General features: G+C 39.1%; 1 protein-coding gene across 1 annotated transcript; it reads right to left on the reverse strand.

Annotated features, from left to right (window-relative positions):
* Nucleotides 1-8708: 8708 nt before the first annotated feature.
* On the reverse strand, nt 8709-12182 carry LOC116601955. Its single transcript, XM_048727810.1, has 5 exons — nt 12117-12182; nt 11630-11723; nt 10188-10397; nt 10098-10132; nt 8709-10004 (listed from the first exon to the last, which is right to left on the reverse strand). Exons 1-5 carry the CDS (start codon nt 12180-12182, stop codon nt 9777-9779), a joined length of 633 nt encoding a protein of 210 aa, XP_048583767.1. The 3' UTR covers nt 8709-9776.
* Nucleotides 12183-12572: the final 390 nt, after the last annotated feature.

Here is a 12572-nt window from a genome sequence, read left to right on the forward strand (position 1 = left end):
CTACGTTATATCTTCCTACGATTTACATTATCGTAGACGATGTTCGTTTATCGTCTATGATTTAACATCGTGGACGATTTAGGTTACGATTTACGTTTTTGATCTATAATGGATCCGAATGTTTCACTGAAAACCAGCTGAGCACACCATCTCAACATGTTACCGTTTTAAGCATGGAAACATCCTACAAACATACTTTCCATACGTTGCAAGTGATTCCAACTAATACAGCCTAAACACACATGGTGCCCGAGTCTTACATTTGCATGAATGACTCACGTAGATAATTATTCAGAGAATGTTTGATCAGGATGCTATGCTAACTCATTATGAAAAGATGCAATATCAGCAATTGCAGTCCTGCATTGAAATTGCGTTTATTGTACCAAATATTTATCCTTGCATGACATTAAAACCACAGTGAGCCCAAATATTACTTCTTTAAAAATGTTACTTGCTAGGCATAACACAGATCAGCCCTCCTTCCGTCTAGGCTTTGGTACCCAGCCTGTTGTCATCCGACATCTCAGCTATATTAAGAATGTATTTAATGCAGTGTAAAAGAAAAAGAAGGTAAATGCTAAGGTTTGGCACTAGCATAACAGGACTTGATCATACTCATCATCACTGTTTTCGTCCTCTGACTCATCTACTTGCTTGCCATGTTATGGGGGCTCTTTGGCTCTTCAGCCATGAACAGGCTTCCGTTGACATAAGCATCCAAACCTTGTCGGCTCGATAAGACTGGGTGGATCTGGGTCTTTCGTCATGTAGACAGGCCTGAGCTTTCAGTCTTGCTTTTCTTATCCATGTTTCTCTGTACTTGGCCAACAACCGAGCTGGCACGCTCCATATGCTGGCACGCTCCATATGTTGCCTGAGGCTGTCTGATCAGATGGCGCAGCTCGTCAGCTGATCTTGATACAGATAGAGAACGCAAACAAAAGTCTCTGTCTTCGCTGCTTTCTCATCATCGAGGGCTTGATGCTGACCAAACAGACTAAGCGTCGATTGGCGTGCAGCTATTTGTCTTAGCGTTAGCCATGGTTTCCTCTACCAGAGATGCTGCCTGTGGGAATCGCACACGGTTAACACATGGAATGCTGGTAGTGACTGGCAAAACCTGTCACCTAGCTTTTCATGGATTGAGTGGACTGGGATAAGTCTCTGACGGTCGCAAGTGTTTGTTCGAAACCAAACCCCTGACATCCGATGGCAATGAAGTGCGTGACACAAAGGGCGAGGACATCTGTATCTGGGGATTGAATGACCGTTGAGAAGTCGCTTGCATCGTAGGCAGCAAGCAGAACCATTCGCGTGTCTGTTCTTTCAGGGTCCGGATTGGGGGGGGGGGGGGGTCTGCATCTCGGTAGTCAGTTAAAATTTCCATAATTTATCGGTCTTTGTCGGTAGTCCGTAAATCTATGCTAGTAATCGCTCTTGTACCAGATTTCATGGATTAGTAATTAATAACTTATTGATAATAAATTAATTGCAACAGCAACGGGGGCTCTTTGCAACAGCAAATAGTGCTGATTCTAAAATGGCCGAATTTAAGTAGATTGGGGATGAAAGTAAAGAGTAAAAATACCCGAAATAATAAAATGTCGGTAGTTAGTAAATATCTTTTGTCGCTATTCACTAGTTTTTTTCATGTTTTGTTGGTATTCAGTTACTTTTTAGGCCGTTTGTCGCTAGTCGGTTAACCCCACCCAGACCCTGTATTTTGTGGACTCAAGCTTGCTGATTTCTGCCATTGGCTGCTTTCTCCCCATTGAAAAGACCTCATATGAAAAGATATTTCCCCGGCAGTAGACGGTCTTGTTCTTTGGGTTCTATATGTACTTGGGCCTTTGTCGTGACTCGGGTGTATTGTTGCCTGCTTGCTCATCTCAAGAACATCTTGTAGACCCTTTTCAGGCCCTGTTCAACTTTGTTGGGTGAGAGCAACTTTGTTGGGTGAGAGCAACTTTGTTGGGTGATCTGCCTCATGATGGTGGTGAAATATTTCTGCGCAAGCTCCCAAAACGTATTTGTATCTGAATAATGCCATTCCACCCAAAATATTAACAACATCATGTGTCAAAGTCCTCCTCAAGAATTGTGACTTATGGTGAATTTTCTAAAAATTTCATCATTGTAGGCAATTGCGCAGGGGACTGCTAGGCTGACTTGTCTTGCATTTGCGAAGTTTTTCAAACAGATCTCGGTCGGCTTTCACTGTGAACATTCTCTTAATTTAGTCATTCAAGGACAATGAGCTGTCACCAATTGTTTTACCATTGACTTTTTATTTAAAGAAAAACTTGACTTGGGATCCCTATGGTCTCTTTAGATCAATCAATCAATTTTATTGGTAAAACTTGGTGATAACATACATGGGAAGAGCCAAAGCCGGAGGCTTAAGTGGCTTAATGTCAGATATATTTGGAGTACAGGAGTGAAGGATCGATGTATAGTCTGGTACAATGAAAAAAAATATATAATATATACAATAACAATATAATATTAATAACAGTAACTAATCTAAACTAAAATCGCTGGCTTGTAGTGAAGGTCGTCAGCGGACTTCCAGGTGTTGGTGAAAAAGAAAAGATTATGATTTATTATGGTTTATATTGAAGTCCCCCATAATATAGGTAAGTTTGTTTTCAAAGCTAATTTTAGATAGTAGAGGGGTGATGGACTCATTAAATTCATTTAAAGAGGTATCAGGTAGCTTATACAGACCGCCAGTTTATGTTTTTGTTATTTGGCTTGATGATTTCAATGAATATTGATTCATATGTTTTCTCACTTTTTGATTTCAAGTCCGGACGTAATTTAAAGTCTATATTACACTTAACAAACATTCCAACACCCCCACCTTGTTTATGCTGCCAATTATGTAAAATCAAAGAGTAACCAGGAAGTTGTGGGTTATTGTCGTGTGAGTCATTTAGCCAGGTTTCAGAGAGACCAATGATGGAAAACTTCTTATCAAGGGTATCTAGGCATTCAGAAAGATTTATGAAATTTCTATTCACACTACGAATATTTGTATGGAAAAGAGAGAAGGGGGAGTCTGGGATCTTATTAAACTCCTTTTTAGTTAGATAAACACAATTTGAAAGAAGTGAAGAGTTTTTATTAAGGAGGTTAGAGTCTGGATCAAGATCTGAGTCAAGTAAAAGGTGACGAGTCTCAGAATCTTCCAAGAAAGGGTTGAAAATTTTGTTTTTCAAGAGTTCTTGATCAAAAAAATGTTCATGGTTAAAATCATAAAGAGAAAAATAAAAGTCAGTGTTGTCTGATTGAAAGGAAACGTTTCAGATGTACATTTGCAGCAGAACCAGGATTCATCCCAGGTTGATAATTTAACATAATCAGCGCATGTAAGGGGAGTACATTTAAGATGGGTCCATTGGTGACATATGTCACAGAGTATAGCTCTGTGGTTATCAGAGACAGAGAATCTTCAAACAGTGCAAGCTGGTTTATGTGGCATATTATGAAAAAGTAAAAAAAATTAAATTATAATTGACTTATGCTTTAATATCTAAAGATTTATTATTGTTTTTTATTAATACTTATTTTAAATAATACTTATTATTTTCTTAATTAGTATTCATTCAGAGTTCTAAGACACTTGAGGACCATTTAAAATGAAAAAGAAATGAAATCGAGGGCATGGATGACAGGGAGAAAAGAAAAAAAAATATTTCATACAAGAAAATAGGAGCTTCAAATAGACTTATAGTCTGGTATATTTGAGAGAGCTTTCTTGCACTCTGCAAGAGATGTAGAGTGCGCAATGATTGAGGACTTTGAAGAATGTCGGAAGTGTATTACCCCGTCTATAGTCCATACTTTGGCCACAATGCCTTCAGGAATAGAAAGAATATATTTTAGTATGTCCCGCCCGAGTAGCGTTAAGTCCTCCTGTATATTGAACCCACCGTTCGCCTGTCTCAGCCGTCGCCTGTTCTTTAGCACATCGACCTTATTATTATGTCTGATGAAGCGAACTATGATCGGCCGGGGTTTGGAGGATTTACGACCTACTCTGTGGGAACGGCACAAGTCGTTTGGCGATAGAAAAACTGCAAGTTTTCTTGAAAGAAGTCCAATGCTTTGGCATCGGTATCCTCAGACTCGGCGATTCCATAGATGCGAACGTTCATTCGGCGATTGTATTGTTCTAGATCGTCCATTTGGTTACGAAGGGTATCGTTGGCCTTTTCTATCTCGTCTAATTTTGCTTTCGATGCTGCCATCTGATCCTTCAAAAGGCTAGAATCAAAGTTGAGAAAGTCGGAAAGAGAGTTGATGAAGAGAGGAGGGAGAAGAGAGGATCGATTCAATCTCCTTAGAAATTAGAGATTTCACAAGTTTAGGAAAAGACGTAGAGATCCAGCCGTTCCGTTTGGCTTCGAGTTTTGGCCAAAGATCTTCGATGATGGAGGAGTCAGAAGACTCCGGAGAAGGACAGGAACCCGACTGAGCCCTTGTCTTATCCACGCGACTGAGCCCCTGTCTTACCCATTTTGAGTTAAAGGAGAAGATCGGATGCGATTAAGTAATCATATTATAAGAAAAAAAACCCTCAAGAATCGGGATATTCAGAGAGCTACATTTCCCGCGTCCATCACACTCGCTGAGATAGATATAAACGAGAAGCATATAGGAGCCTAGATATTATGTTTAGGTAGCTTTTGGGTTAAACTCCTGGGTAAACTGGGTTATTTCCCAAGCTTATGCGTGAACACACTGGAACCTTGCAAAAATATGACTTGGGCACCCTGTGGTTTAAGGCCGTATTAGTCAGAGCGACTTGTAACATATGGAAAGTATATTTGTAGGATGTTTCCATGCCTTTATTGTATGTTTTGCATGCTAAATAAATTATTTTGTAAAATTCATACTCGGGTACCCTGTGGTTTTTCACCCGAAATAGAAAAACGTAAATAATTCAAAACGTATACCAAAATCCGACACCACTAACTACTAGGCGTTGTTTAGGGGACCAATATCTACTCAAATCTGCTCTCAAACCTTCTGTAGCTCTCGACTTGTGCGAAACCCCTATTTTCCGACTTCTGCCACCATACTAATAAACGAAAATCGAATACGATAACGAAAATCGTAGGGCAATACAACGTAGGACGATGATATCGTTGGAAATAAACCAATATCAGTAGCGTATCTAGGGGGAGGGTTTAGGGGGTTTAACCCCCCCCCCCCCTCCCTTTGGGCTGCCAGAAAGCCATATGTACCAAAAAAAATATCCACTCCCCCCTTTGCCACCGAACCAACCCCCCCCCCTCCCCCATTAAGCAAAAAGCTATATCTGCCCCTGAATATAACAGGATTGCAACCGATATTCAGTATATCAAGTTTCATTATAAATTATCTTTATTTTATTCTATAATAAATGTTATATACTACGCTATAAAAAAAACTGCGCCCAAAATATTTCCCTCTGCCTTATTGAGGGCCCTGTGTTCAGAGTGTTTGACGGGAAATTCATGAGAGTTCGCCGTCTACATTCAAGTCAAATGCAATCAAAGGTTTACCAACACGTTTGTCTGGGCATTGTAAAGCACGAATCCTTGCTTCATCGCCCCGGTCTTGGTGGTATTTTTGGTGGTGGGTTCCATACTATTTTCTGTGAAATGTGATACGAATAAGGTATGTTGCTTTATGTAAAGTCAGTAAAGTCATATTTACAAAGAAAACATGGACCGGCAGGATATCAGAACTGAATCTAACAGCAAATAGAGGTTGAAAGTGGTTTAAAATCAGTTTTTTATTCTATAGTTTAATCTTTTATTTAAGTATTTAATCGATACTATTGTGGCAGTTTAAAAACCTCTTGAAATGATTGTTTACAAAATGCGTGCGCTTGGTGTCGTGCAAGACGCAAACAAAAGACTTCAAAAAGTGATATCCTGTCAACATTGTGCTTTATAATTTTTTTTTTCGCCTGAACATTAACTGTGATTTGCTTGAAAACCACGAAGTTCTGGACGTCAATGGTGCTTTTGGTTGTGAGTTAGAAATACTTTTGGATCTCTGTGGAGAGCTCAAAATGGCGCGTTTGCGAGTGCTTTCTCTCGCTAACAAAATGGTTGAATTGCAGCTCCTCTTCGCCTGATCATTTCAATGTGGAAACCTTTCCCGATACCCCTATTAGCTAGGGATTGTCATTCTCCTCCTCCATTGCTCCTTTTGTCCGTAAAAGATGGCACACACTTTTTCCTTAGCATATTAGCGTATTAGAAAGCAGTTTTCGAGTTTAAGTGTTTTTTTTTTTTTGCTTCTGACCCGCCATTTTGAATTTTAAAAAAGACGCCATTTTTTGTGGGCGGTCCTAGCCTTTTATACCGGAACCTCGTGTTTAAGTATAAATCTAAAGTGCTGTTGAAATATGAAAATTACTAGGCGCTTGAACACTAATCACAATCAAACAATAATATTCACCCTTTATGAAAGATTTCGGCCTTATTTTTTTGGTAAAGATTAAATTTACTACAAGTTTAATGATATAGCTTGACTGATACCCAGCTACCAGGAATATTTTTCAAAATAATTTACTCGTGAATAAATCCAGCTATAAGCCATGTCAACATTTCATGACGAATAAAGAACACGGTTTTACTGCTGCGACAAAACAACTAACTATTGCTAAAAGAAGCTAGAAATGGCCAATGTTAATTTCTTACATTGATAGTCAAATAAGTACGGTTCTAAGACCACTGATAAAGGCGAGGTTTTATATACTTTATTATTGAAGCGAATTCTAAAAACAAGCATGGCGGTGCTTCATGCCCAACTTAGAATTTATTTTACAATATAACTTAACGACTTAGACTAAGTAAAGATGGCTAGAAATAGCCAATACCAGTTGACAAATATAGCAATTATATAACTGTACGATGTAGTGCACCATATTCGTGAAACTCGATATACTTATATATGTGGGACATAATTTTTGCGCGTTTATTAGCTGCTTCTGTCTCTCTCTCCTTCTCTATAAAGCTTCCTCTCTCTCTCAAAAAATAAATAATAAAAATTCTAGCAGAAAAGTCCTTATTTTGCAATACCTTCGCAGCAGTGAATGGAACGTCTTACTTTTTTCTGTTTGTGGTACAGCATGTCGCCAAGCCGAGTATCGCCTTGTTATAATGCCTCCAGCAGTGGATTATGCACATAATTGCAACATGCAGCAAGGAGGATCGGTATTCTTACAGGTTGCCGCCACGGAACACAAAAGGATCGTAGAAGACCACACTCCACATTTCTGAAGCCAGAACAATTGCTTTAATACATTCGTGTTTACTGGGAAAGAGCGACGTTTTTACACAACTTCCGACAGTTTGAGAAGTCTCAAACTTCCACATCGCTTACGAATGTCTTCAACAAGAGAAGAGAATAGATAATTTTTTTTGTCCATAAAACGATAAAAAATTAAAGAAATCTTTCTTTCCCGTACTCCACTTTAACCTTGTACTTCATACCGAGGAAAGCAAGAATGAAATGAGCTATCAAATGGTGTGTCGTCAACTTTGTGATGGCTCCGCCTAGCAATCAAAAAGTGTCAAAAAAGAGCATGTCAAAATTGTTTGTCTGGTGGCAACGGTAAGAAGCGTCGTGCTGTAAATATCTTCTTAACGACTACTTGCTATGATCTTATAAGATAGTTGTAGGTACAAAATGGATAGTAATTAAGCATAAGGTTATATTTTTGGTGATACGCCCAAAAAAGTTCTAGTTGTCGCGGTCTCTTACCTGGGTTGGAGAGTTGTTTTGTCCTTTAATGTGAGCAGCATATAATTATTTTAAGAAACAGCTAAGATTCAATTTTTTTACCTTTATAAGCTTTCATATATACTACGCAAGAACGTCTTTCGTCGTTCGAAATCTGGGTGTGCTCGTGTTTTCCCCATAACAATAGAGATCGAAGCCATTAGACATGAAATTTAGCAAAACAATTTTTTAATTGTTAAAGCATGGCATAAAACAAAGTCATGTTTTACTTGCAGCAAGGTACCAGTGTGCAGAAAGTGGATTGCCGTTGGCAGGGATGTTGATAGGAATAAGTAATTTATCCAGTAAAAATATGTCAACCTTGAAAAAAAAAGTTGAAAGTTGAAACAAGGCACTTAGATGCAATGCACGATAAGGGGGCATCGATGACGTCACAATCACGTGACCATATTGGTGTACCCCCTTGACACATACATGACACATTTCAAGGTTGGTTGTTATACAATATTTCTTTTAAGAGATATAAATGTTTTTTTTTAATTTGATGACGTCAGCATATTTTGCTTCTAGTGATGTCTTGGATAACGGCACGGTCACGTGACCATATTGGAGCACCCTCCTTGACACCAACATGACACCTGCCGAGTTTGGTTGTGAAACAATGTTTCTTTCAAGAGATATGAATGTTTTTGCTTTTATTCCCGTCATCGACGACGTCACAAATCGACCACAGACGTGACCACGGTTTTGTGGCTCCCTTGACACATACATGACACCTGCCAAGTTGGGTTGTCATACAATGCTTTTTGGGAACGGACGGACGGACATCGCGTCACAAAAACTCTAGTCGACGTTGCCATATTTGTTTTGTATACCACTTTTTCTTAGGTATGGGGCTCCGCTCACGCGGCACGAAGCGTGGGAGCTCCGCTATAAGCGGCTTTCAAAATTCCTTTTCGTTTATCGCTTCTATCATGATCTGAGTTGACCGCACTGCCCCTTAAATTGTTGATAGTATCATTTTCCCAGAGCGTAACCGTCTTTCTCGGTCTTTTTAAGTCTTTCATTACTATAACGTCCCCAGACGCCTTTAAAATATAGGCCTAACGTCAGAAATACAAACTAAACATCACCAGACCCGGAAATTCATGGATTCATCCAAGGCATGTTCCACATTTGAGAGTGAGGCGATTCACTAGAAAATTCCTTTATCGCTCTGTGAAACCTAAACAAGATATTATCCTATTGAATCAACTTCAGCGTGCAAACATCCATAAGCACAGTACTAATTATGCCCAAATAGACTTCATGATGTCCTAATGCACTCTCCAGATGTTAAAAAGCTGTAATTTTTAAAGTGGCTCGACCCAGTATTCCCTCCATCACACCGTCCATTTTTGAAAACGCACTGCGCGATGAAATGGATTCAGATTCCATATCCAGTACATCAAATCAATAACACAAGGATGGAAATATAATATGGCGTATAAATTCTGTTGATCGAAATAAATATCACATGAGTAAGACGACCCGCCAGTTCAGAGTTTAAGAAATGCCGTGAGGGACTGGGCTCCTTTTTACAAAACCGCTTTAAAAGATATGGTGAAATCATTCATTCCCACACGTGAGGATTTTATTGTACTTCGTAAAGGTGACAATTTGAGATGAATTAGGCGCAAAAGGTATTTCTACGGAGCGATGTTCATCGTGTTTTCATCGTGTTTTCATCGATGTTTTGCGAGCGAATGTCGACCAAATAAGCTCACTGAGCGAAGACTACTTACGGCTCAATTTCAAACATGATTTCATTTTATTACTAAAAAATAAATAGAAATGTCATACGATGTAACAATCCATGAGCAAAATAGAGAAAAAAAACTAACTTGAGTGTGAGGGAGGCCAGGAAAACCTCTGAAAAACCTTATAGTGAATATTCTTAGGATACCTGGATCGGGCTGCTCACAATGCAATGGGTTTGGCAAATTCTAAGCTCTCTTGCTCAGTTGAAATTTCGACGCAAAAAAACGCTAAGCAGCATGGAAATCTAATAAGTCACTGTTTACAACCTTACATAGAGGATTTGAATCTGCGCCAGACTTGATACTACGAAGGCCGTAATTTAAAGTATCTTTGACGAATTCTTTGACATACTTCTTGAACTCTTTAGTAGAATTAAAATACCTAATGAATCGTGGTAATATTCTCCAATTCAGGTACTTAGGATTCACGTCAAAACTGGCGCGTCTGATGAAGAACTATCTGGCAAGCGATCAAGTAAGCGCTCAGTAATAGCGACAGCACAACATGCATTGCCTGTCCTACCAAACGCTGATTTTTTACCTCTGTACTAGTCGTTTTTCGTTTAGGAACATTGATGGTCGTACTAAATTGGGATATAGAAATGTTTTTATGCTCATTATCTCACTAGAGCTATAAACCAGAATAACCGCCTAAAATAGCAAATAGAAACCTGATGTGAGCTAACTTGGAGCTCTGTATAAAAGAATCAGCTTTTCTCTTGACCTCATCAACTGAAAGATGTCCTTTTGGTTGAAATGGTCTAGCTAGCTCCCTTTTTACACCCTCTAAAGTAGACTTAACAAAAATGTTCCGTAGGACTCTCCATCCCGGCCAAGAGGTGGGCCCATCTTATGCAATATACCCGTGCCACTATCCAGTGCAGATTTGTAAAGATGCGTGATATGGATGGCTACATGGATCGGCTTTGCAGGCATCACACTTCAACATAGCCGCTGTACCGCTGTACTGTACCTACAACACCCATTGTGATAGCAAACGGCCACAATACCGCCCGAGTTCAAGCCGGCGTTTTGACCCGTTTGTCGTACGCGCCAGTAAACGACCCACAGAATTGTCACATGCGTGGATTTGTTACAAAGCGGTCAACTATGGAAAAGATACAATAATTCTAGGTACAGGTTACACAATCGATTAAATACAACTTGTATAAGCATGAGTCTCTAACATGCACATAACTAGAGTTCTAAACTAGTCAATAACTTCGTGATTTCCTTAAAATACTTATAGCCGCATATAATAATAACAATTATCTTCACGCTCTTAGTAATCATAGCGTTTACATCAAAATCAAGCTAATAAGGCTATATCAATTAAGCGTATACATACCAATGATGCGGGGCTTGCACGACTTGCACGTCCAAATCTCATCGAAAATAAAATCAAACATAACCTATCTATTACCGTCCGTTTACTATTAATACGGTTTAACCAATCATGTGCTTAATTAGCACCGGAACTCATGCTTCTAAATAAATAAATCGCGTGACTTCACACCCATCTCTCCCAACCAAGCCAATTAGAGATCTCTCCTGTCCGGTGTGCCCTGACTTAGATATGCCTCTAATGACAAGAAAATAACAAAACGAACAAAACTATAGCAGCGTATATTTCGTACCAATAGCGCTTACTACCGTGCGCAACTAGCCAAAACTGCATACATGCCCAATGTACCGACAATCAAAGCAACCTTCATATCAATCTTTACGCAAAGCTAGCTTAGTCAAAAACAGAGACAACCAGACAACGCCGACTGATACGTCTTGTAAATGTGCCTTTGACCTCGCCCTTCCACTTGTAAATCACTTAAATAAGGAAGCCTCCAAAAGTAAATAACAAAAAACTTGATTATGCGCTTGCACGATTAGAATTTCGCAGGACTGACAAAAAAATGCTGGAAAGCCACTCGGGATAATTAAGGTAACCCAACCTCGACAATAAACCAGCGCTATAACTGACTGTGCAATCAAGTATAGAGGAGACCGTAACCAGTTTTTGTCTTCTGACCTATCTTCGGCAAACGCGTCTACTTGATTGTCTGTGAAGATTTTAATTTGCTTACCTCGTAACTGATCCTTAAGGCAAGCAAGACAAAGTCCAAAGTCCGGGTGACAGAAACGATCATCTTGAATAAACACTATTTCTGATATCAAATCCTAATAATAATTCGACATCACAATCAAGTTATTTTTACCACAGGGAACCCACTCAACTCAGTGCATTGCTTATTTAGCATGTGCTTTGAACTTCATTTGTGAATATCAATAAGGTCACGAAGTCTTCAATAAAACTCCTTACAACTGTGTCCATTCCTATTTGGAACACTTATTTTATACCCCTGCGTCGATTTTTTCAGAAATATTCGGGTTTTGCAAAAGCCCGATTTCATGCCTAAAGGCTTTAATTCAGACGCCACTGCTGAATTTTTTTGTATTTAAATAAGATCAACGCAAAAAAAAAATTTCTCCACATATAACGCTAAATTCTTATTTGTGTTCAAATTCGACGCGGAACGCAAATATAATAAGACACACACACCAAGCTCTTACCAGTCCCCCTTGTAGTGAGGCTGTAAAAATCCTCGAGGGCTTGTTTGGTTTTATTCCACCAGCCATTCTTGGCTCGCCTGTGCAAGGCGCTGCATATAGTTGAATCTTATCCTCTTCTTTAGAGATGTCCCAGTGTTTTAAGTGCACCAGTCCCTTAGATTCAACTGAGGAGTTCCAAATAAGAAATTTCGAAATCGCTCAAAATTGGTTTAAAGTAAGCCCCTGGTTCTCTTATCATGGTTAAAAAGTTTGAGTTACATACAGTAAATATTTTTCGAGAAATTCCGAATTTACGATTTTGCCTATAAAATCGCCGATTTGGGGGCATTTTTCACCTTTCGTAAAAAATCGCAAAATATTCTTTAAATATGCGCGGAATTAAAAATAGCGATACAGATCCTTAGAAAGGAGTTGATAAGGTATAAATCGAGTGGTTTCTTTACTTTTTCCGGCAAA

Source organism: Nematostella vectensis, chromosome 1 (genome assembly GCF_932526225.1).
Source record: "Nematostella vectensis chromosome 1, jaNemVect1.1, whole genome shotgun sequence".
Lineage (NCBI taxonomy): Eukaryota > Metazoa > Cnidaria > Anthozoa > Actiniaria > Edwardsiidae > Nematostella > Nematostella vectensis.

Coding starts and splice junctions, on each gene's coding strand:
- LOC116601955 (XM_048727810.1), bottom strand. CDS start 12,182: ATGGCTGGTGGAATAAAACCAAACAAGCCCTCGAGGATTTTTACAGCC. Junction 10,398..11,629: donor CCTTAAGGATCAGTTACGAG/GTAAGCAAATTA, acceptor ATATTGCATAAG/ATGGGCCCACCTCTTGGCCG. Junction 10,133..10,187: donor TATTTTAGGCGGTTATTCTG/GTTTATAGCTCT, acceptor ATCCCAATTTAG/TACGACCATCAATGTTCCTA.